The sequence below is a fragment of the Eulemur rufifrons genome, chromosome 30 (assembly GCF_041146395.1).
Source record: "Eulemur rufifrons isolate Redbay chromosome 30, OSU_ERuf_1, whole genome shotgun sequence".
In the NCBI taxonomy this organism is placed as follows: Eukaryota; Metazoa; Chordata; class Mammalia; order Primates; family Lemuridae; genus Eulemur; species Eulemur rufifrons.
In genome coordinates this window covers 40433004-40459730 of record NC_091012.1, presented here as the reverse complement: position 1 = coordinate 40459730, position 26727 = coordinate 40433004, and the positions used below count along the sequence as shown (strand labels likewise).

Here is a 26727-nt window from a genome sequence, read left to right as displayed (position 1 = left end):
TGTGGAACATTTGAGATTGAGAGATACCTTTCTCAAGTAACATCCAGACTCTTCCGGAGCCGGGGTAGCCTAAAATAGATAATTAGGGTTGGGCTGGGGGTGCAAAGGGTTCTGGCCAGTGGCAAACAATGCGGAGACTGATATGGAAGAACAGAAAAACCCTAGCTTTCTTAACAGCTCAGGTGGAGACCTAAAGGCAAAAGTACGGAGTTTACAGGCCAAAAGGCCTGGGTTCTGGTCCTAGCTTAGCCAATCACTATCTGTATAGCCTTTAAGTGTATAATTAAACCTCTCTGTATCTGAGTTTCCCAATCTATAAAATGGTGATAGTAACGGCACCCATCTCATAGGGTACGTGTGAACATTTAAAGAATATATAGAGTACTTAGAACAGTGCAAGGCACATAATAAGCATGGGATAAATGGGGTAGCATTTACTATTCAGAGTTCAGGGATATACCCTGGGTTTCTAGACATGCAGAAAAACAGGGAAGGCACCTCCAGGAATAGGGGACATGCAAGAAAATGTGGATATGAGAACTTTTGCAGTATGTGGATGTTCGGCACCTCCCTCTGCCCTCTTCCATTTATAATCCTAGTTAACGTATGTTTCAATTCTCACCACTTTGGACCCGGGCTGATTGCATTCACTGTATACTCTCAGACAAGTCACTTGATTTCTGTTATTTCTGCTACTACATATCACCTTAACCATGATGTTTTTGATAAGGAAAAGGGATTTTCCTTAACAGTCACCTGAGACTCTTACTTGATTTCTGTTATTTCTGCTACTACATATCACCTTAACCATGATGTTTTTGATAAGGAAAAGGGATTTTCCTTAACAGTCACCTGAGACTCTTACTTGATTTCTGTTATTTCTGCTACTACATATCACCTTAACCATGATGTTTTTGATAAGGAAAATCCCTGATCTATTATTTAACATACTAGCCACCTGAGACTCCCACCCCTCACAGAAGACCCACATTAACATATTACTAACTTAACATGTGGCACATTAACATTATTAACCTAACACCTGACACATTAACATAACATTAAATTTATTACCTGGTATAGAAACTAACTTAACCTATTACCTGGTGAACATTAGTCACCTGAGACCCTTCCCCTTAGATTACCCAACCTTAATAAAAATGGAAAAAATTGGGTAGACGGGGCTCAAAATTTAGTGACGAGACCCCCTCTGAGCCCACCAGCAAATAAACCTTGATTCTCTATCTCTCCGTGGGCCATTCGGTTTGTCCTTGGGACCACTCACTATATATAACACTTGCTGTAACATTTTGGTTCCCGGACCGGGAAAACGGACCACGCTGGCCCCTTGAAGCCACCAATTCGGGGATGGGCGCAGCGAACGGTGGGACCTCAGCAACAAAAGCGAACGGGTGCCAACCGCCTTTTTGCGGAATATCTTCGCTCCTCGGGAGTTCCCGCCAGCCGCAGGGTCCTGAACTCGCCTGGACACTCCGGAGAGAAGAACAAGTCAAATCAGGTCTGGAGGCATGGGACCAGGTAAGGTCCCCAGAACCATCCGAGTCAGGCCCGTCAGACGACAGAAGAGGAGCTTGATCACCTCCTGAGTGCAGGGAATTCCCAGGGTGGAAATATATAACCTCTGCCTGTCTGTGTGAGTGAGTGAAGAGTGACTCTTTTGGTTCCACAGCTACGGCTATGGAATCTGAGTGGGTCCTCACCTGCGATTCTGTGGCGGTCTCGTACCACATAACGGTGATTCACTCCCCTAAAAGGAGCGACCAGGCCCGGGCTTTATATGGACACACCTTAGCCAAGATGCTCCTAAGTTCCCGCCAGGGACAGAGCAGGATTTTTGTGGCCCAAAGGACCAGAGACTCCAAACTGTACAAACCCATCCATCAGGAAGCTCCTGAAGAGGAGCCACCACTGCTGCCCTACAACCCTACCGTGACACCTCCTGAAGTGCCTCCAAATCCAGACACCCCGCCACCGTCAGTCTCCCTGCCGCCAGTTCCAGACCAACCAGGTGCCAACACTCCCATCACCCGCCCACCGACTATGGTCAGCTCAGGCCCCAACTTCAGCCCTCCAGATGCCCCCTCGTGGGGTGCGAGGTCCGATGCAGGTTACAGACGATGGGCCCGTTCAGCCAGGGCAGCCAGTCCTGGACTACCAGCCCTTCTCCACTGCTGACCTTCTGAACTGGAAGCAACACACCCCGCCTTACTCAGAAAAACCTCAGGCCCTCATTGACCTCCTAGAATCCATCTTTCAGACCCACCGTCCCACTTGGGAAGACTTCCGCCAGCTCCTTCTGACCCTTTTTAACACGGAAGAACAACATCGGATTATAGCTGGGACCCGGAGGTGGCTCCAGGACCAGGCTTCAGCAGGGACCTTAGATGTAGAACAGTAGACACAGAGAGCAGCACCCGAGACAAACCCAGATTGAGATTTCATGTCCCCGAGTGGACAAGAAGCACTCAGAAAATATCGGGAAGCTCTCTTCCACGGGGTCCGGGAGGGAGCCAGAAAACCAACCAACATGAACAAAGTCGCTCTGATCACCCAGAAGCCAGAGAAATCACCAAACGAATTCTACGAGCGCCTTTGTGAGGCCTACCGAGTCTACATACCCTTCGACCCAGAGGCGACAGAAAATCAGCGGATGGTAAATACTACATTTGTTAGGCAGTCCTATAGTAACATCCGACGGAAACTCCGAAAACTTGATGGGTTTACAAAAATGAACACCACACAGCTGACAGAAGTGGCCCAGAAGGTCTACGTTAATCTGAGACCGGACTGCCCAGAGAAAAAAAGACCAAAAAATAAAACAAAAAGCCACTCTCCTGGCCACTACCCTCGAAAGACCTGACCCAGCCAAAAAACCTGGCCCACCAGGGGAAGGAGGACCCAAGAGATGAGGGACCCAAAAGCCTGACCAGTGCGCCTATTATAAGAAGTTTGGTCACTGGAAATATAAATGCCCCAACAAAAAAAAAAAAACCACCCACCGCCAAACAAAAACCTGCCCAGGGGCTTCCAGGAAGAGCCGGAGACCGAGGACCTCATCGGTCTCACTGGGTTCGACTCAAAATAAGACCGACCGGCCAGGCGCGGTGGCTCACGCCTGTAATCCTAGCACTCCGGGAGGCCAAGGCAGGTGGATCGTTTGAGCTCAGGAGTTCAAGACCAGCCTGAGCACGAGCGAGACCCCGTCTATACTAAAAAGAGAAAGAAATTATATGGACAGCTAAAAATATATATAGAAAAATTAGCTGTGCATGGTGGCGCATGCCTGTAGTCCCAGCTAGTCGGGAGGCTGAGGCAGGAGGATCGCTTGAGCCCAGGAGTTTGAGGTTGCTGTGAGCTAGACTGACACCACGGCACTCTAGCCCGGGCAACAGAGTGAGACTCTGTCAAAAAAAAAAAAAAAAAAAAAAACCGACCGGGTTCCCTGACTCTTGGCCCCCAGGAACCTACGGTCACAATATTAGTAGGGGGGCTGACCAATAACGTTCATGGTAGACACTGAGACACAACATTCGGTGCTAACAGCCCCTGTAACTCCACTTACAAAGCGAGAAACCACCATTATGGGAGCCACTGGAACTCGAGTAACTCGACCCTTCTGCCAATCCCAAATACGCCACATGGGGGGGCCACCAGATAAGACATAAATTCCTATACATACCATACTGCCCCGTGCCCCTCCTAGGTTGAAATCTCCTAAACAAACTGGAAGCCCAAATCACCTTCCAACCGAAGGGACCGCTCGATACTCCGGAGACTCTCATAATGGCGGTCACCCTACCTCAGAAATCCGAGTGGCAGCTATACGATGAGGCCAAAGAGGAACAGAACCCGCCTGACTTCCGGCAGGACTTTCCATTAATATAGACAGAGGACAACACACCAACATACACCCCTGATAATCGAGATGAAACCGAGCGCCCAACCGACCAAGAGACGACAATATCCCATCCCCAAGGAAGAGAAAATTCAAAAACACATCAATAGACTCAAGCGGGAGGGGATTTTGGTGGAGTGCCAGTCCCCACGGAACACTCCCCTCCTGCCAGTCAAAAAGCCCAACAGAGGCCACAGTGACTCTCCACCCAGTGGAACCAAACTCATACACCCTCCTGGGCCTCATTCCTCCTGATGCTGCCTGGGCTTAAAAGATACTTTCTTCTACCTGCGGCTCACTCCAAAGAGTCAGCCCCTGTTCACCTCTGAGTGGGAAGATCCTCAGACTAGAGAAAAAAAAAAAAAAAAAAACAGCTCACCTGGACACAACTACCACAGGGATTTAAAAATTCACCAACTCTGGTCGGGGAGGCTCTAGCCACTGACCTCATCTCCTTTCCGCGAGAAGAAACCCGCTGCGCACTTCTACAGTGCGTCGGTGCCTCCTTCTAGCGCGCCCAGCCAGGGAAGATGTCGACGGGGAGCCCGGTGCCTGCTCCAACTGCTCACTGACAAAGGACACAAAGTCTCCTGAAAAAAGACACAAATCTACAGACAACAGATACAGTACCTCGGTTTCCACGCCACTCAGGGGCGCCGGGCACTGGGATGTGAGCGGAAGGACACCATCGTGTAATCCCCAGCCAACCGGGACGGAGACAACTCAGGGAATCCCTCCGCGCGGCCGGATCCTGCCGCATCTGGATCCCGGGTTTCTCCCTAAAGGCCAAGCCTCCATGAAGCCCTACGCGGGCCAAAAAACAAAGAATTAAAATGGGCCAAAAGTCAGAAAAAGACTTTCCAAAAAATAAAAAACTTACTAAAAAAAAAAAAACCCCACACTAAGACTGCCAGACCTCACCAAAGACTTTAACCTGTTTGTACACGAGAAAAAACAAATAGCTCTGGGGGTTTGACTCAAACTGTGGGCCCCTGGCAGGGACCGCGACTTACTTGTCAAAACAATTCAATCCCATAGCGGCAGGATGGCCGCCTTGCCTCCACACACTAGTGGCCACCATCCTGCTAGTCAAAAAAGCAGACAAACTCACACTGGGACAAAACCTCCGTGTGCGAGTCCCTCATACAGTGATATCTCTAATAAACACCTCAGGACACCGGTGGCTCTCAAACAACCGGTTAACACAATATCAAAGACTGCTGTACAAAAATCCACGGGTCACCCTAAAAACTGTGTGGACTCTAAATCCCGCCACCCTCCTGCTCACTGAGCCAGGGCCCCCAGACCATGACGACACCAAGGTGGCAGAGAAAGTCTATGCCAGCCGGCAAGATCTAAAAAATAGTCCTCCACCGGCACCAGACTTAAAACTCTACATGGATGGCAGTGATTTTATCCAAAATGGGAAACCACTGGCCAGCTTCACTGTCACCACAGTAAATAAAGTCATCATGTCAGCCCCTTTGCCCCAAAAATAGTCAACACAAAGGGCAAAACTATGGGCCCTCAGACATGCCCGAGATAAAAAGACAAACATGGCCGGGCGCGGTGGCTCACGCCTGTAATCCTAGCACTCTGGGAGGCCGAAGCGGGTGGATCGTTTGAGGTCAGGAGTTCGAGACCAGCCTGAGCAAGAGTGAGACCCCCGTCTCTACTAAAAATAGAAAGTAGCCAAACAACCAAAATATATAGAAAAAATTAGCTGCGCATGGTGGTGCATGCCTGTATTCCCAGCTACTCGGGAGGCTGAGGCAGGAGGATGGCTTGAGCCCAGGAGTCTGAGGTTGCTGTGAGCTAGGCTGACGCCACGGCACTCTAGCCTGGGCAACAGAGACACTGTCAAAAAAAAAAAAAAAAAAAAAAGAAAAGAAAAAAGAAAAACATATACGCAGACTCTAAATATACCTTTGCCACAATACATATCCACGAGACAATATACAGGGGAAAAAAGACTACTAATGACAGGTAAAAAAAAAAAAAAAAAAACCAATCAGAAATAGAGACAAAATTCTCCAACTGCTGGAGACAGTTTGAGAGCCAAAAAAAATTACAGTCATCCACTGTCAAAGACACCAAAAAGACCGATCCAATTGCCACCGGCAATCTCCCGACAGACCAAACAGCCAAAAATACAGCCACCCGAAAACATTCAGAAGACAACACTACAACCCAATGCCAAATCTCGTTGACACCCGAGTGGCCTAAAAAATGAAAATATACTCCAAAGAAAACCCAGTAGACAGAACGGGAGAGGCCAAAAAAGACGCAGACGGGTGGTGACACCTACAAAACCATAACGTCTTTATCCCAAATAAATTAACATACTCTATTTTTTCCCAATATCACAACCTGATTCACTTAAAAAAAAACAGCCCTCACAAAACTGCTCGCCCAATACTACTACATCGCCAAACTTCCATCCATTGTGACAACAGTCAACACCTCCTACCAGACCTACGCTAAACACAATACAATACAACGGTCAGGCCGAGACCCACCCCCAAAATTCAATACACCGGAACCTCTCCATTCGAAAATATAAAAGTTAATTTCACAGAAATAAAACCTTGTCGAGACTATAAATACCTGTTGATAATAATATACACCTTCTCAGACTGGGTCAAGACAATCCCTACCCAGACCAAAAAGACTGAAAAAGTGACAAAATTTCTATTAAAAAAAATCATCGCCTGATATGGTCTACCACTCTCATTTGACAGTGATAATCACTGTTGTAATGAAATTGATGGCACCTAAAATTGAGGATACCCCTGCTAAGTGTAAGGAGAAAATTGTTAAGTCTACGGAGGCTTCTGCGTGGGCTAAGTTTCCAGCTAGAGGGGGATATACAGTTCACCCAGTTCCTGCGCCTGCTTCTACCATTGAAGATGCTAGGAGCAGGAGAAAGGATGGTGGTAAAAGTCAAAAGCTTATATTGTTTATTCGAGGGAATGCTATATCAGGGGCTCCAATTAGTAAAGGGACTGATCAATTTCCAAAACCCCCAATTATGATAGGTATAACTATAAAAAAAGATTATGACAAAAGCATGAGCTGTTACGATAACATTATAAATTTGGTCATCTCCTAATAGAGCCCCAGGTTGACCAAGTTCTGCTTGAATTAAAAGGCTAAGAGCTGTTCCTACTATCCCCGCTCAGGCTCCAAATAGAAGGTAGAGTTCCGATATCTTTATGATTACTTGAATAGAATCAACGATTGATGAACATACGTAAGATAGAATGGCTAAGGCATTAGACTGTAAATCTAAAGACAAAGGTGATTCCTCTTTCTATCAAGCCCTGCAATGAATATCATATTGAATTGCAAATTCAAAGAAGCAGCTTCAATTCTGCCAGGGCCGGAGTCCTGGCCTTTTTTTCCTGAGCGGCAGGAGAAGTAGATTGAAGCCAGTTGAGTAGGGTATTTAGCTGTTAACTAAATTTTCATGGGGTTGGAGCCCACCAATCTAGATGAGGACTTAGCTTAATTAAAGTGATTGATTTGCGTTCAGTTGATGTAAGATAGAATCTTGCAGTCCTTATAACAGAAATTCAGTACTATATACTTTCTTAGAGCTTTGAAAGCTCTTGGTCTATTTAACCTAAATTTCTAGTTTGAGGTTAGGAAGGCTGGTGATAAAGGGAGAGTCAGAGTGGCTAGAATGACTAGTGGAGGTAAAATAAATATTTGTTTGGTTTGTTGGAATTGTCATTTTATTTTTATATTATTGAGTGTTGGAAATATGGTTAGTGAGGTGGAATAAATTAATCATATATGGAAATATAAGTTTAATAGGGCTATGATGGCTATAATTGTGGCTAGTATGAGGTTATTATTTTTTGTAAGTTCCTGTGCGATAACTCATTTGGGTAGAAAGCCTGCAAGTGGGGGCAGTCCTCCTAAGGATAATAAGGAGATGAGAATTGTGAGGGTAATTATTGGGGTTTTATTTCATAGATTTGATAGGGCTAGTGTAGTGGTGCTAATATTAATGTTTAGTATTGTAAATATGGCGATGGTTAATATTAGGTAAATTAACAAGTTTAGGATTGTTATGGAAGGGCAATATAAGGATAGCCATTATTCAACCTATATGAGCGATGGATGCGTAGGCTAAGATTTTTCGTAGTTGGGTTTGGTTTAGTCCTCCTCAGCCTCCTACTAGAATTGATAGAGTGGCAATTAGAAGGAGAATGTTGAGGTTCATTGATGGGTAAATTTGAAGTATAATGGAGATACGGGCTGGTTTTTGTCATGTGAAGAGTAATATGCCCGATATTAGTGAGATTCCTTGAGTGACTTCGGGGACTCAGAAGTGGAAAGGGGTCATTCCTAATTTTATTGTTAATGCTATGATGATTATAAAGGAAGTTAGTTGATTATACATGTTGGTGATGCCTCATTGACCAGAGTATTCGGGGTTAATTACAATGGTAAATATAAGGACCATGGAGGCTGTTGCTTGTGTAAGGAAATATTTGGTAGCAGCTTCTGTGGATCGGGGATTAGTTTTTTTCATGAGAATAGGAATAATAGCTAGTATATTAATTTCCAAGCCGATTCATATTAGGAGTCAGTGGGAGCCAACTATTGTTAGTATTGTTCCTGTAAAGATAGTTAATACAATCAACATTAGGATGATGGGTTTCATTAGTACGGGAAGGATATAAACCAACATTTTCAGGGTATGGGTGTTTAGGTGACCTTACTATGCATACAATAGGGTGTGTTTTGGGTAGCATGAAGGACTTTGAATCCTTAAGAGTAGGTTCGATACCTGCAATTCTAGAAATAAGAGGACTTAAACCTCTATTATTTACTCTATCAAAGTAACTCTTTTGTCAGACATATTTCTATACTTGTGGGGGGATACATGATGCTAGTACGGGTAATGATACATATCATATGCGTAATGCTAGTGTTAAGGGAAGAAAGTTTTTTCATAGTAAATGTATAAGTTGGTCATATCGGAATCTTGGGTAGGATGCTCGTACTCATAGAAATAGAGTAGTTAGGAGTAAGGTTTTGATGGCAAAGCTTGTTGTGTATGTTTCTGGTGTGTGAAGGTTGTATAGTGCTCCTAGGAATAGAGTGGTGGTTAGGGCATTTGTTATAATAATGTTTGTGTACTCTGCTATAAAGAATAGGGCGAATGGGTCTGCAGCATATTCTAGGTTGCCAACAAAGACAGCCACACCCAGGACTAAACAGAAGTAAATGAAAACACTGGCCCTGGCCCTTACTAGAATTATAATAACTTTACTAAAAATTAGACTCTTCTCAATAACTCCAAATAATTAGACTATACTACAAAAGACATCTCTAACTGTGATATTTTGACTCATTATAAAATATCTACTCCTACTTCAGTCCCTAATCTCTTCCTAGTTAGGAAACTCACCCTAACAACTATAACAAAAAACCCTGCCCTAAGACTTATTACATTAAAACTTAAATTCCCTCCACTAACAAAATTACTCAAAACTTCTAAACCACGGGAGATTTCACAGTCAACACCTACGTGCCAAAGACATATTATGATAAGACTCAGGTGTGCCACAGTAAAATATATATATATATATATATATTAGACTGACACCATTACAAATAATACTCAAACCTATATAGCCAAGAGACAAACCAACTTGTTAGACTTACTACACCCACTAAAAAATGTCTAATAAAAAAAAAAATCCAAAAACAAACTAAAATCCAACTAGTCAAAGACAAAGACTCAACTAATTAAAATAACCTCAATAACAAAGTCAACTTATAAAAAGCCAGATGTTACAAATATACAAAAGATCACTAGACCCCTAAAAACCTCTCCCCTTATAACTCAAGTTCCTCAATATGACCCTCCAGGCCCTACCCAACCGTACTTCATGTTGATTCTATTTACTCCTCCAGAAACAAGTCTATATTAAAGTTCCTGTACCTCCAAACTAAAACTCCAGTATCTTAAACCCAGACCAAAACAAAATATCCCTGATGGGCCCAATAACATACAATGTCCATTTAGCCATAACTTCCCACATACATATCACTTACAATACTAACAAGAAAAAAAATAAATTATTAAAATTTATACCGAGTAAACTCTACACAAATAACTAAACCTTACCCTGTAATGCCACTGCCACCTATTCCCGAGATGACATATTCTTTCTGTATAGAGACATTGCCTACCTCTGCCTCCCAAAAAACTAGACCAGGACCTACACCCAGGTCTTCCTCACCCCAGATGTTTCTATCTTTAAAACCCAACAACTAAAAACTCTACTAAGCACCCACCCAAACACCCGGAAAAGGCAGGCCTTACTAACATCAGTCCTCATAATGAGAAAAATTACTACTAAAATAAAAACAAAAATAAAAGACATAAAAACATCCCTAAACATCTACCACAAATTATCCCCAAAACTAAATAAAGACATAAAACAAATAACAAATTCCCTACTGTCCCTCTAGAGTCAACTAAATTCACTAACAACAGTGACCTTACAGAACAGATGGGCCTTAGACCTACTCACTGCTAAAAAGAGGAGGACCTATATATTCCTAAGAGAAAAATTACTACTATATAAACCAGACAAAAATAATAACCACAAAAGTCAAAAAACAAACAAACAAAAAAAATCAAAAAAAAAAAAACAAAAAAACAAAAAATTAAAACAAACCTGGGGCTTCAACTTAAGACAATAGACTTCATAACTACTCCCTCTGATTGAGCCGCTAATAACTATTCTTCTCCTTGTCACTATAGGCCCCTACATACTCAACAGTTATAAAATTTATAACAACAACTATAACCCGGAAAGCAACAACTCACATAATGACCTCACGAGACGATCACCCACTAAAAAATGATGCCCTATAATAAACATAAGGACATCAAAGGGGGGAACGATAAGGAAAACCCCCATCTATTACTTAACACAACAGCCACCTGACACCCTCACTCCTCATGGAAGACACACATTAACACATTACTAACCTAACACCTGACACATCAACATAACACTAAACCTATTACCTGGTACAGAAACTAACTTAACCTATTACCTGGTGGACATTAGTCACCTGAGACCCCCTCCCATCCCCCCAACTTAATAAAAATGGAAAAAATTGGGTAGACAGGGCTCAAAATTTAGTGACGAGACCCCCTCTGAGCCCACCGGCAAATAAACTTTGATTCTCTGACTCTCCGTGTGCTACTCGGTTTGTACTCGGGACCACTCACTATAACACTTACTATAACATTTTTAGTTTGAGTGCGTTAGTGCTCTAAATGGCTTAACATTTTCATAATTTTCATAAAAATAAAATGTTGAAGTTAAGAAATAGTTAAGAAAATAAAATGTTTTCTAGATACTTCTACTAACTACTAGGTTGGAAAAAAGGTGTTCTTTTTATGTGCTCTCCTTATCAACTTGGGGTAAATATATAAAGCTGTTCTGCATTTTAAAAAACTGAAGAATGAGCTCTCGAAGAGCCAAACAGCGTAAATTCAGTGCGACCTCTCAAATATGTATTAACAGCTTCTGCTTCCAACCATGATGGAATAAAAGGAATCAGATTAAACAACTAGAAAACTTCACAAAATGTATGAAAAAATGGTTTTCAGACATTAGACAATGGGAACAAACGAAGCACCCTTAAAACTACCCTAGCTTACTGCCTGGAGAGGGTTTCCAGGCTTCAGTGCAAGGAAGGGGAATCCAAACAGAGGCAAGTGATTTCTCTGCCTTGAGAAGACAGATTGGGCCATAGGGAGGCCAAATCAGTTTTTTGGGGAAAAGTACCAGAGAAGAAAGCTGCATAGGAGAAAGTTCCAGAGGTCTTCAGGTGGATTCCCTCGTGTTGGGCTGAGTACTGATCTGCACATGTGTGGGAGGAAACAACCCCAGACCAGGGAAAGAACTGTTAAAAAAAAAAAAAAAAAAGGCAGGAAGACCAATCCCTAGAAGCTCACAAAGGGACAGGAATAGTTTGTGTTCCCACCAGCAAAGTGGAAATATATTGTAATACATGAGGCATTAAGTAGAGCTCTCAAAAGTGTCTTGTCTCAGTAATGAAATAAAATTTAGTCCTAGGCAAAGGCTACACTCATGCTACTGTAATAAAGCATAAAAATCAAGCCTCAAAAGGATAAAACTCATTCCAGTTAACGGCCTCCCAGTTCAAAGTTCAATAATAGTTAAAGGAATACAATAAAATACAGCACCCAACAATATAAAATTCATAATGTCCACATACAATCAAAAATCATCAGACATGCAAAAAATCAGAGATACAACTCTTAAGGAGGAAATTCAATCCACAGAAACAACTCAGATGACACAAATTATAGACTTAGCATGTAAGAGCACTAAAATAACCATTATAAATCTACTCCATTTAATGAGGAAGCCAGAGGAAAGATTGGGCATGTTAGGTAGAAATATGGAGGATATAGGAAAGATCCAAATCAAACATCTAGAGATGAAAATTTAATATCTGAAATGAAAAATATATAGGCTGGGATTTCTAGTACACTACATGGTGCAGAAAAAAAGATGAGAGGACATAGCAATAAAAACTATCTAAAGCGAAATACACAGAGACAAAAGTCAGGGGGAAAAAAAAGAACAGAGCATCAATTAGCTATGAGAAAATACCAAGGGGACTAATGAAGTTATAGAATACTTGAATAAATAAGGACCAAATTTTGCAAATTTTATGAAAATTATAAATGCATACGTCTAAAAAATTTCAATGGACCCTAAGCAGAAAAATAAATGGAGAAAACCACACCATGGAACATCATAATCTAAGTATTGAAAGAATGAGAAAGTTGTTCAAAAGAACAAAGATAAGGCTGTGCACGGTGGCTCATGTCTACAATCAGAGCACTTTGGGTGGCCAAGGCAGGAGGATTCCTTGAGGCCAGGAGTTCAAGACCAGCCTGAGCAAGAGTGAGAACCCCATCTCTACAAAAAAAAAAAAAAAAAAAAGGAAAGTTAGCTGGGCATGGTAACACGCACCTGTAGTCCCAGCTACCTGGGAGGCTGAGGCAGGAGGAAAGCTTGAGCCCAGGAATCTGAGGTTGCAGTGAGTTATGATGACACCACTGCACCCTAGGCTGGGTGACAGAGTGAGACCCTGTCTCAAAAAAAAAAAAAAAAAAAAAACCCAAAGATAAAAATGACATTATACTTCTCATCAGAATGTATGCAAGCAAAAACAGTGATGTGACACCTTTGAAGTGCTGAAATAAAAAAACGACCTCTTATAATTCTATTCCCAGGAAAAAAGTCTTTCAATAATGAGGTGAAATAAAGGAGTAGTCTGAGAGAATTCATTGCCAGAAGGCCGGCTCTTTTTGGACCAGTTATTGTTGGTACAAAGAAATGCTATTGATTTTTATCAATTGCTGCATTTTCTTATTGGTTTCTATCATTTTTCTGTGTATTACACTTTTTCTGCAGATAATCATATCAGCTGCAATAATGATAGTTTTGTATCTTCCCTTTCAATCCTTAAACTCACTTCTTTTTCTTTTGTTAAGTGAGAATTCATTGCAAAAAGACTATCACTATGAGAAATAATAAAGTTCTTTCAGCAGAAGGAAAATGACACCAGATGGAATGCTAGAACTATAAAGGAATGAAGAGCACCACAAATGATAAACATGTGAGTAAATATTAAATATCTGTTTCTCATTTTTAAAATCTCTTTAAAAGATAACTTTAAGGAGAAAATAAATATTATATTGTACTATACGAGGAAAATTTATGAAAAAATTGTACAAAGGCGGGCAGAAAGAAAATTAAAATATATTTTTATAAGGTCTTCACACTGCATGGGAAATGGTATATTATTATTTCAAGGGGAAATGTTAAAAGTTAGAAAGATGTTATGATAGGCAGCCTCCAAGATGGCTTGCAATGATCCACACCTTCTGTTATTTGTGCCTTTGTGTAATGCCCTCCCTTGGAGTGTACGCTGAATATAATGACTCACTTCTAACAACTAAAATAAAGCAAAAGTACTGGGATGTAACTTCCAAGATTAATGTACAAAAAAAAAAAAAAGGACTCTGGCTTCTCTCTTGTTCACCCTCTCTTGTTATCTCCCACTTACTCTGATGAAAGCAGCTGCCATGTGGTAAACTGCCCTCGTAGAGTTCCATGGGGCAAGGAGCTGAGGGGGGCTCAGTGAGGAACTGAGGGCCTCAGTCCAACAAACTATAAGAAACTGAATCCTGCCAACAGTCACATAAGTGAACTTGGAAGTGTATCTTCCCTCAATCAAGCTTTCAGATGAGACGACTGCAGCCCCAGCCAACAGGTTAATTGCAGCCTTGTGAGAACTCTTGAGCCAGAGAACCGAGCTAAGCCATGTCTGAATCCCAACTCTCATAAAGTGCAAGATTATAAATGTTTGTGGTGTTAAGCCACAAAATTTGGGGGTAAGTTGTTATGCAACAATGCATAACAAATATAGTTATATTGGACATACTAGAATAACCACGAGAAGAAAAATACAAAATAAAGAGTATTACTAATGAGCCTATATAGATAAAATGGAATCTTAAAAATACTCGAGTATCCCAAAGCAAGAAAAGAGTTAAAAAGAGGCCAGGCACTGTGGCTCACGCCTGTTATCCTAGCACTCTGGAGTTGGGAGGATCGCTCGAGCACTCTGGAGTTGGGAGGATCGCTCGAGGTCAGGAGTTGGAGACCAGCCTGAACAAGAGTGAGACCCTGTCTCCACTAAAAATAGGAAGAAATTATCCGGACAACTAAAAATATATAGAAAAAAATTAGCCGGGCATGGTGGCGCATGCCTCGGGAGGCTGGGGCAGAAGGATCGCTTGAGCCCAGGAGTTTTTTGAGGTTGCTGTGAGCTAGGCTGACACCAGGGCACTCTAGCCCAGGCAACAGAGTGAGACTCTGCCCCCCCCCCAAAAAGTTAAAAAGGACCAAACATTTATTGAGCGTCAACCATAATAAAGGCAGGGAGTCAGGTGCTAAGAATATAAAGTCCCTGCCAAAAATTTCACACTCGGAGTCAGGGGCAGGGATTTAGTTAGAAAAGTACACAGAGGAAAACAAGTCTAAGCATGGTACGCACACATCCTATGCCTTTTTGGTTTCAGGGCAGAACAGTCTCTCAAGTACGGAAGCAGATTTGAGATGGGCCCTGAAGAATGGCAACCTTTTCAGCACACAGAGATGTAAGAGAAAGGTAAAATATTCCAAGCAGAGAGTACACAGAATAAAAGGCTGAGTCGAGAAAGCTAAAGGGATATGTTGAAGGAAAAAGTCAGAGGCAGGAAGGCCAGAGAGTTTACAGGAGACCCAGAATCCTGCTCTGTAACAGATCTAAAGAGAGGGTGGTATAAAGGAGAGTGAGGCTATAAGATTAAATGCTACTGAAGGAGCAAGGAGAGCACTGAAAAACAGGCCACTGGAACCGACTGAGGGACAAGCACAGCCTAATGCAGGAATGGTATCAATTTGCACAGGTCCCTACTACCAGACCAGTTAACAGATATCACTAATTAATGACAGCACTGAGACTGTACATGGCCTCGGCTTCTTTCCCAACACTGATAAGGAAAACTCCCATTTATTACTTAGCACAGCAGCCACCTGAGACCCCCACCCCTCACGGAAGACCCACATTGGCATAACACTAACCTAACACCTGGCACATCAGCATAACACTAAACCTATTACCTGGTGCAGCAACTAACCTAACCTATTACCTGGTGGGCATTACTCACCTGAGACCTCACCCCTTGGATCACCCCAACTTAATAAAAGTGGGGAAAGTTGGGCAGACGGGGCTCAGAATTTGGTGGCGAGACCCCCTCTGAGCCCGCCGGCCAATAAACCTTGATTCTCCATGTGCCGCTCGGTTTGTCCTCGACTCTCCGTGTAAGGCTCCATTTGTCCTCGGGACCACTCGATGTAACACTTGCTGTAACAACACAATGTTTCAGGCAGCTACTACCAAAACATCAGAATTGGCACAGGAGATGAAATGCATCTGTCACCTGTGGCCTGATAATTTAAGAAGTCTGGTCCTCGGGGGATAAAGGATGTAAAGAGCTTATTTTGCCATCCATTAAGGATGGCTCATTATATGTAGGGTGAAAAACAAGAAAAACCCTGCTCTGAGAACTTTGCAGTCTTTTCAAAATCATGAATATCTTATTGGGATAAAATGGATCAGCCTTCAAGAAGTCTACAACTTCCAAAGCAGCAGGACCTCCTAAATTCATCCTGATAATCAATGTGTTCAAAAGAGGGAGAACTGACTTCCTCAACCTCCTAACACCTAGGGAAAACCCACAGCTAACAACATACTTGATGGTGAAAGGCTAAATATTTCCCCGTGAGATTAGAAACAAAATAAGGATGTTCGTCTTAGCCACTTTTATTCAACATTGTACTGGAAGTTTTAGGAAGGGCAATTAGGCAAGATAATGAAATAAAAGGCACCCCAATTGGAAACGAAGAAGTAAAAACATTTGCAGATAACATGGTATTGTATATAGAAAATCTTAAGGAATATACTAAAAATTAGAACTAATAAACAAGTTCATTGAGGTTGCAAGATACATGATCAATATATAAAAACCATTTGTATTTCTTTTTTTTTTTTTTTTTTGAGACAGAGTGTCGCTTTGTTGCCCAGGCTAGAGTGAGTGCCATGGCGTCAGCCTAGCTCACAGCAACCTCAAACGCCTGGGCTTAAGCAATCCTACTGCCTCAGCCTCCCGAGTAGCTGGGACTACAGGCATGCGCCACCATGCCCGGCTAATTTTTTTTTCTATATATATTTTAGTTGGCCAGATAATTTCTTTCTATTTTTAGTAGAAACGAGGTCTCGCTCATTGCTCAGGCTGGTCTTGAACTCCTGACCTCGAGCGATCCACCCGCCTCGGCCTCCCAGAGTGCTAGGATTACAGGCGTGAGCCACCGCGCCCGGCCTGTATTTCTATATAGTAGCAAATGAGCAAATCAAAAATGAAATTAAGGAATTCATTCCATTTATAATAGCATGACCAAAAATAAAATACTTAGGAATAAATTTCATAAAAGGAGTACAAAATTTATACTCTGAAAACTAAAATACATTGTAGAAAGAAATTAAGGAGGACCTAAATTAATGGGAAGACATTCCCTGTTCACAAATTAGAAGACTTAATATTGTTAAGATGACAATACTTCCCAAATTGATCTACAGATTCAATGTAATCCCTATTAAAATCTTAGCTTTCTTTGCAGAAATCAGTGAGTTGATCCAAAAATTCATATGAAAAAATAAGAGAACGGGGATATCTAAGACAATCATGAAAAAGAACAAAGCTAGAAGACTTACTTCTCAATTTGAAAACATTAATCAAGACAAAAAGATATTGGCATAAGGACAGACATACAGATCAATAGAACTGAGAGTCCAGAAGTAAAGTCACATTTACAGTCAATTATTTTCCACAAGGGTGCTAAAACAGCAGGGCAAAATTCAATGGAAAAACAACAGCATTTTTTTTACATCATAATATCAATTTCTATAAGGTAGGATTTGTGACAATTATTTTGCAGTATAAAAATATGACTCTGTTTTCATGCTAATATTTCAAAACCTACATGTTTTCTGAAAAGATACTCAAAAAAGTATTTTTATCACAATTCCACCTGTTTTTAAAAAAATTACCGTATATTTTATGTCATAGTGATTGATACGTTCATTTTATAAATTAGACATAGCATACAATGTTTTCATCCACATGTACAAATTAAAGATTGTGCAGCAAGCAACTGTGTTGTCATGGCCCAAGTGTAACTACAGGACACTGGTCACTGCCCTGAAGCCATCAGGTCCCACCAGCCAGTAACATCCCCTCACTCACCCAGAGGTCTTCACTTCTTCACTTCTGTGGTCATTATCTCCTTCTTGCTGTAGATTCACCACCTAATATACTTGAGTTTCTCCTGTTCATGACCTTTATATAAATAAATGGAGTCAAACTTTATATATTTTTTGTGATTTGGCTTTCTCAGTTAATATCATGAATTAGCCTTGTATATTGCTTGAGCTTATTCATCTTCACTGTTTACATTCCATTGTATTAATATGAATATACCACAAATTGTCCACAGTCTTATTGATAAACATTTTCTGGATTTTATTATTACAAACTATGAATATTGTTGTGTGTCTCAGTGCAATATCTAAGGTCTATAACTGAGAGGGTCATGGCTGGGGCATAAGACTATGCATCTCTTCAACTTTATTAGATAATACCATACTGTTTTCCAACCTGCTTGTAGCAACTTACAGTCCCACAGAAGTGGGTAAGACTCCATTCCCACAGTATCAAGGCTTGGTGCATCGGACATTTTTATTCTTGCCAATCTTATGTTATAATGGTATCTCAATGTGATTTTAATTTGCATTTTTGATTACTAATGAGGCTGAATACATTTTTGTTTATTGCCCATTTAGATTTCTACCTTTGTATAGTATTTAATGGTATTTCCCATATTTTCTTTTTTTCCCAGCTATAGTTATCTATGTATTCTGGATATTCAATACCGTGTTATGTTTTTGTATATATCTTGTTCCATTTTATGGCTTGTCTTGTCATTATTCTTATGATATTGTTTGATGAACAAAATTATTTCACTTCAATTGAAGTTGAACGTATGAGCTTTTCCTTTACAAATGCTTTTATGGCTTAAGAAGTTATTTTCTACCCTGAGGTCATGGAGACACTCTCCAATATTATCTTCAAAGGGCTTTTAAGTTTTGCCTTTCACATTGAGGTTTTTAATAAATCTGTGAAATTTTGTGTATGATAAGGTAGTAATCTGCTATCAAATTGTTCTACCATCTTTATTGAAAAGTTTCTCCTTTAACCACAGATCAGCAATTCCTCCTCTGAGGTATGTCAAAATTCATGAATTCCTAAATCTGTTTCTCAAATTCTGTTACACTGGTCTAGACAACTACCTTCAGCACCAATACAAAGTCTTATTCATTATAGCTTGAGATTTGGAAAGGCAGGTATGTCCATTTTTTGTTTTGTTGTTGTTGTTGTTTTGTGTCTCTTTTTAAGTTTTTCCATTACCCTATAAGTTTAAGAATCACCTTAACAAATCCCACAAAAAAAAGTTGGGGTTTTGATTGTGATTACATTGGATCTGTGGATTAATTTGGGGAGAATTGCCTGTTTCGTAACATCAAGTCCACTAGTCTACAGAGGCAGGTAGGTCATCTTTAATGTTTCTCAATAAAAGTTTATAAACTACGGACAGGTCTTATATAGCTTTGGTTAGATTTTTCCTAAGAACTTAATGGCTGTTGATGCCATCTTTTTCTAAATTTTGTTTGTATGTAGAAATACCATTGATTTTTGTACCAAATTTATATCCAACAACTTAACTACTATTAATTCTAAACCTTTATTGTAGATTCTTATGGATTTTCTGTTTGTACAATCTTATCTATGCAACATAAAAGTTTTGGGGTTTTGCTCAATTCTTACGTCTTTTTTTGCTTTCCTATGCTATTTAGATTTGCACTAAATTATTAAAGAGGGACTGAATGTAAGCATCTTTGTCCTGTCCCTTTCTGAAATGTCCTCTGATAACTCCCTAAATTTAGCAGCCAAACCAGGACCTAGAATTCTGAGCAACAGACACAGCTGTGACATAACTGTGCCACTCTTCCCTAGCTACTGAGCCTTCTGCTTTACCCATAATATAATCCATTAACTCTCCCCTAGATGCCTCTGCTATGATAAAATACTCTGGCCAGTGGGCAAGGTATTGTAAATACAAAAAAAAGGAATCCCATAAATTTCTGTAACTGGATCCAAGTTAATGCTGTTGAAACTAAACAGGTCATCACAGATGAAATCTCAGAGCATGGTTATTGCACCACCATCACTGAGGCCTACTTTCCGCAACCTTGCATCTGCCCCACTGGAAGTCATGCCATGCATGACTGATATGGGGCATGGAGGGAACTGCCAACAGTAGTCTTTTCAGCAAATGGCTCTGGGTCAAGTCAATATCCACATGCAAAAGGACAAAGTTCGACTCCTACTTCACACCATATACAAAAAATTAACTCCAAATGGGTCAAAGACAGAAATGTAAGAGCTAAAACAATAAAACTCTTAGAAGAAAACATAGTTGTATATCTTCATGACTTTGGTGGCTTCGTAGCTATGATGCTCAAAACAAAAGAAAAAAAATACATAAAATGGACATCATCAAAATTTTAAACTTTTGCCTGGGCGCAGTGGCTCACACCTGTAATCCTAGCTCTCTGGGAGGCCGAGGCGGGTGGATCGCTCGAGGTCAGGAGTTCAAGACCAGCCTGAGCAAGAGCGAGACCCCGTCTCTACTAAAAATAGAAAGAAATTAGCTGGACAACTAAAAATATATATAGAAAAAATGAGCCAGGCATGGTGGCGCATGCCTGTAGTCCCAGCTACTTGGGAGGCTGAGGCAGGAGGATCGCTGGAGGCCAGGAGTTTGAGGTTGCTGTGAGCTAGGCTGACGCCAGGGCACTCTAGCCGGGACAATAGAGCGAGACTCTGTCTCAAAAAAAAAAAAAATTTTTAAACTTTTATGCTTCAATTAACACCATCAAGAAAGTATAAGTAATTTCCCCCCCCCCCCACAGAATGGGGGGAAATTTTTACAGATCCTGTCATTGACAAGAGATTTGTATCTAGAATATAAAAAGAATGATTATAACTTTTTAACTTAAAGGACAAGTAATCCAATTTAAAAATAGGCAAAGAATTTGAATAGATATTTCTTCAAAGAAAATATACAAATGGCCAACAAGTAGATGAAAACATGATCAATATAGCTAGTCATCAGAAAAATGCAAATCAAAACTTCAGTGATCTACCACTTCACACACCTATTAATGTGGCTATGATGAAAAAGATCCATAAAAAGTTTTGGAAAGAATGGAGAAACTGAAGCCCTCATACATTGCTGGTGGAAATGTAAAATGGTGCAGCCACTTTGGAAAATAGCCTGGCAGTCCCTTGAAGAGTTAAATATAGAGTTACCATATGACCTAGAAATTCCACTCCAGTAGAAATGAAAACATATGTCTGCACCAAGAGTTGTACACAAATGTTCACAGCAGCATTACTCATAATAGTCAAAAACTAGGAACAATCCACATGTCCATCAACCAATGAGTGGATAAACAAAATGTGGTATATTCTTGTAATGAAATATTATTCTGCAATAAAATGAAATGAAGTACTAATTGATACTACAACATAGATGAACTAAGAAGTGAGTCACAAAGGACCACATATTGCATTATTCCATTTGCGGTAAACATGGAAAATACACAAATCTCTACAGACAGAAAGTAGATTAGTAGTTGCCTAGGGCTGTGAGGAATGGGGAGATTGTGGGTGAAGGCTAAGGAGTGAGGGGTTTCTTTTTCGGGGAATGAAAATGCTCTAAAATTGGCCGGGCGCAGTGGCTCGCGCCTGTAATCCTAGCACTCTGGGAGCCCGAGGCAGGTAGATCACTCGAGGTCAGGAGTTAAGACAAGCCTGACCAAGAGTGAGACCATCTTTACTAAATATAGAAAAATTATCTGGCCAACTAAAAATATACATAGAGAAAAAAATTAGCTGGGCATGGTGGCGCATGCCTGTAGTCTCAGCTGCTAGGGAGGCTGAGGCAGGAGGATGGCTTGAGCCCAGGAGTTTGAGGTTGCTGTGAGCTAGGCTGACGCCACGGCACTCTAGCCTGGGCAACAGAGCGAGACTCTGTCTCAAAAAAAGAAAAAGAAAATGCTCTAAAATTGACTGTGGTTTTGGATGTACAACTTTGTAAATATACTAAAAACCACTGAGTTTTACTTTTGAATTGTGTGAATTGTGTGATATGGGAATTATATATGGGAATTATATATCACAAAAAATTGTTTTTCCTAAAAGAGAGAACTAAGAAAGGGCTTGAGAGACCTACTCAAGTAGCTGAGTTGTACATGGGTTGCTGGTGCCATTGCTTTCCTAAACTAGAAACAGTGGAAGTGTTTCAAAGCCAGACCCATAGAAGAACCCCACTGGAATCCCAGATCTGGGATTAGATACTTTCAAGGCCTGCAGTTTGCGGGACCTCACCCAGCATGGAGCCAGTCACCAGCCTGTCTTTTCTGATTAGAGACAATGGGTAGCTATGAGGTGTTACAGCCTGGCTAACATAAAAATGTGATTTTCTGCCTGAGCAAATTCCGCTCTAATTAAGTAAAATACTTTTAAATGATTATCAAAACAGGGCTACTACTCAGTTGTCTCAAAACATAGAAATGCCAGGATTTTAATGCCTTAGGGTTTCCCAAAGTGGGTTGAACAGGCTCTTGTTTCCTGAATCCAGGCAGAGAGAAGTCTTTCAACTGTCAACTCTGCATTGATTCGATTCATCTCATGGCCCAGTGGCTACAAACTGGTGTATTTGCCACAGCTAAAGTGGAATTTGTAATGCAAGATATATAGTAGGGCTAAATACAAAGCAGTAAACAAACACAGTGCCTTTATTAAGAACTATTGATTTGAACTCTTTAAAAAAAAAAATACAACTGGAGTTAAGGCAAATTTTTTTTTTTTTTTTTTGTTGAGACAGCGTCTCACTTTGTTGCCAAGGCTAGAGTGAGTGCCGTGGTGTCAGCTTAGCTCACAGCAACCTCAAACTCCTGGGCTCAAGCAATCCTCCTGCCTCAGCCTCCCGAGTAGCTGGGACTACAGGCATGCGCCACCATGCCCGGCTAATTTTTTCTATATAGATTTTTAGTTGTCCATATAATGTCTTTCTATTTTTAGTAGAGACGGGGTCTCGCTCAGGCTGGTCTCGAACTCCTGACCTTGAGCAATCCACCCGCCTCGGCCTCCCAGAGTGCTAGGATTACAGGCGTGAGCCACCGCGCCCGGCCAAGGCAAATTTTTTTGCTAACTACGTTTATGAAAATAGAATGCTTTCCTGAGGCTGAGGAAGGGGCACACATTGTGAAAATCATTCCTCAAACCATAACAAATTGAAAGCTGTGGTTTAATATATAACCCAGATGGTCAGTTTTGTAATGATTTTACGTTTACAGTATCTTTTTTTTTCCTGGGGCATTATATTTCACTTGGCAATAGTTCTTATTCTGGTTTCCCTCCAGCTGCTTTTCAGAGGCAAAAATGTATGTTACTTCATCTTGTTGTTTAATCTCAGTATACGGAGCATTACATCAAGCAGCAATGATTTCTTGTAATCACCTCTGCCCTGTAGCAAGGTCCTTAGGGAGGTAGTATTTCATGCATCATAATTTCACCACCACCAAGAACGGTCATCACTTAAATAGCTACAGTGGCAGTAGTAAATGAGGACATCAGACAATCCCACGCATCCCACCCATCCCACCCAAACTCCATTCTTCACTGTATAAAACATGATGATGTGAACATATTCACATTCACTCCACCATTTGCCATCCTGAAATCCTGAAAGCTTTCAAATTTGATCCCGAGCCTTATAATAAGATAATTTTATTCTTTTCTAATTCTTGTGAAAACTGGTTGCTATGAATCTAGACTGTCACCAACAGTTCTGGAATTTTAGTTAGGAATAAACTGTAGATCCAAACAAATACAAGGATCCTATTTTAGTAAAATGCTTTCTACTATGTAGCTGCAACAAATAATCTCAGAACCAACTCTTGCTCACCAGTTTTGCATGGCCAACATTAGATATCAAAGAATGTAACCTTGCGAAGAATCATCCCCAAAGAGAAAAAAAGGAGGGGGGCGGACAAGGAACTTAGATTTGGGCTCCATTATCTTTTCTCAGTGGGCAATGTACAAGGCAACTTATATACACTCTTTCAAAGAGCATGATTTTCTTTAAGTCACTACCGAAGAACACCTTGATAATCAACATTATGGAGAATTTGGATTTTGTTAGTGCCTCACAAATCCCATTGATGCAATTACAACTGTGTTAGAAAGAAAAACAGGCATTTTATGCTTATCACACATAAAGCAGGAAAGTAAAACTTGGCAGAGTCAAAGGCAAGTCAGTTCCCAAGCAGGAAGTAAAATCCTGGCCTGTATTCCTTTGTTCCAGGGCCTAGCCCACACAGGGATGGTTTTGTTTCTAGCTGGGGTTCCTTGCCTTTGATCCATTTGCCTCTGTAAATAGAAGCCTCTGCTAGACATAGGAAAATACTTCTAGGAATCCTGTAGCAGGATATATTAAAGTCTTAGAGGGGAAATATTTGTCAGTATTTTACCAGTAACCTGGTCTTAGTCTTATGGGCACAAAAAGGCTATTCCTAACTCATTTCCTTTTCACTGCTCCAGGCCCACTAACCATCCTGATCCATCCTGCTCCTACCAAAAACTCAGCAGACAAGCTTTAAGGGAAGTTTCCTAACTGAGCCTCTCGTGCAAACTCTAGAGATAGATGCACTAACAAAGTAGCACTTGTCCATTGGAAGTTCCATACTGTTATGGGTCTGTCAAAGAATTACCTCTACAAAAGGGCTTAAGTAAGGATCTCATCAACAGTCCACAGGGCGAATCAACCTCAGGGTCTTTGCAACTGCAATTCCCTCAGCCTGGATTTCCTCCAGTTTTTCCATGCCCAGTTCCTTCCCATGGTCCCTCGGATTTCAGTTTAAATATAACCTCCTTAGAGCTGCCTTTCCTGAACATCTCCTCTTAAGGAATTCTCTCCTCCTCCCACCACAAAACACTCTATCACATATGTACTGACTAAACATCTTAACTTAGACAAAATGTGAATTTTTTGCTTCAATAAGAAAAGTGAACCTTTATGTTTACCCCATTCTGCTCTCCCAAAGGGAGAAAAAGATTAAGGTACCATCATGTTGCTGATGTTTACTTCCTTCCCCGACAGTGTGCTTTTTGTATGATTATCATCACTTTAACAACCCACATATAAATGCTTAAATTGACCAGAGAGTTATGGAATTCATTGCCAGTTACCACCCTCATAATCTAGCTACCCTTGAGCAAAGCAAAGAGGGGCCCCTCATCTGACAAGCACCAAATTATCAATATTTAACTTCTGGCTCTGAATGAAGCCTGTCTGAGTGCAGAACTGAGGGAAATCACAGCCTGCAAAATTTCAGCCTAACCACCAAAGGTTACTTAGTATCCTCAACTTGTTTGTATGGTTGTTTACTTACAATTTTGTGATTGGCTTTCTTTTTCCTTTAACTAAGTGAAATTAACATCATAGAGCTTGCTCTGCAGACGGACACTTCCACAAGAGGGAAACTCAGAGGAATGGAAATGACCATATTCTAGGCAGCCAAGTCAACAACACTATGGCCCTGACCTCAAGGGCACAGAGCCAGAACTGAGAAGCTTCCATATCTTGATGTGACTAAACCGTTGCCTTCTGAACCTCAGAGGACATCCAAAGGGCCTGCCCAGCTGAGCTTTCACTCTCAAATGCAGAGCTGGCGCCAACTCCACTCACAAAAGGGACCAAACAAGTGGGCAGGATTTTGTTCCTTCCTTTTACATTATTTTAAGTATTAACATTTATAAACATTTCTGTGCCAGATTAAAAGTGATCAACCATTTAAAAATTTAGCAAAGTGGCGTTGTCTTATTAAACTTTTAAAAGGAAAGATGCATTTTAAAAGGAAAAACTGCAGCAGACCAGGAAGTACCAAGTGAAATAAAGTCCTTGAGGCTCTCCTATAACCAGCCTGAACTGGAGACAGATTACCCAAAGCAACAGCTAATCCCCACATTAGCCATTGGATCCTTGTCAGACTTGCCCTTTGGGGCCAACCTCAGCTCCTCTTTGGTTTGGCCTTCTCATTAGCAGTGCAGAAAGCATTGCCATTGGCCATCAGCCCACTGTTGAACTTTAAGTCTCTCTGTTACTATAAACACCCGAGCCCCTGTCAACGGAAAAGAAACCAAACTCTGTAAAATAATTTTAAAGAGATTTATTCTGAGCCAAATTTGAGGATCATGACTCAAGAGGCCTAGAGCAAGTGGACTCGCTGTGGCTGAGTTACAGTTTGGTTTTATACATTTCAGGGAGACAGGGGTTACAGGTAAAGTCATAAATCAATACCTGGGCCTCATATACATCTGTTTGGCCCAAAAAGGTGGGCCATCTCCAAGCGGGGGCTTGCAAGTTATAGGTGGGTTTAAAGATCTTTTGGCTTTTAATTGGTTAAAGACATGAAGCTTTGCCTACAGGGTTGGAATGTTTTAACACAGTTGCTGTTTATCAGATAAGCCACTGGACATAGATTTTTGTGTCAATTGAGGACCTGTAGGTTTGTCTTGCCTACCCTTATGCCTGTTAATGGGTTACAAAGGATGTCCCCAAGAAGGGAGGGGGGCATGATGAGGCATGTCTGACCTCCCTCCTCCAGGCAGGCAATTTAGTTTTAGGGTATTCCTTTGGCCACGAGGGGGTCCATTCAGTCAGCCGGGGTGGGAGTGAACCTTCAAATTTTGTTTTAGTTCACAATTCCCCCCTTTTGGCCAAGATATGTCACAGACAACAAATTAGATATTTTAGGCCAAACAGGGCTGGAGGTAGACAGGCACTCATCAACACTTTAAAACACTCTAGGTGACATGAGAGTAAAATCCAAAATGCCAAAGGCAAGGTTACAAAAATAATTTACCTGTAAGTGTTTTGCTACTATATTCTTGGGCTTAGTGGTAGACTTCTAGCAAATATAAGCATCATTAACAT

General features: G+C 41.0%; 1 protein-coding gene across 1 annotated transcript in view; it reads right to left on the bottom strand.

Moving 5' to 3' along the window:
* Positions 1-4363: 4363 nt before the first annotated feature.
* LOC138378876 (heparan-sulfate 6-O-sulfotransferase 2-like) overlaps positions 4364-26727 on the bottom strand; it is a 67001-nt gene continuing 44637 nt past the window's right edge. Inside the window, exons 5-7 of the mRNA XM_069464195.1 lie at positions 15825-15910; positions 4625-4720; positions 4364-4506 (exon numbers count right to left, since the gene is read on the bottom strand). Of these exons, the coding sequence (XP_069320296.1) occupies positions 4364-4506; positions 4625-4720; positions 15825-15910 (325 nt within the window). The remainder of the gene's footprint in view (positions 4507-4624; positions 4721-15824; positions 15911-26727) is intronic.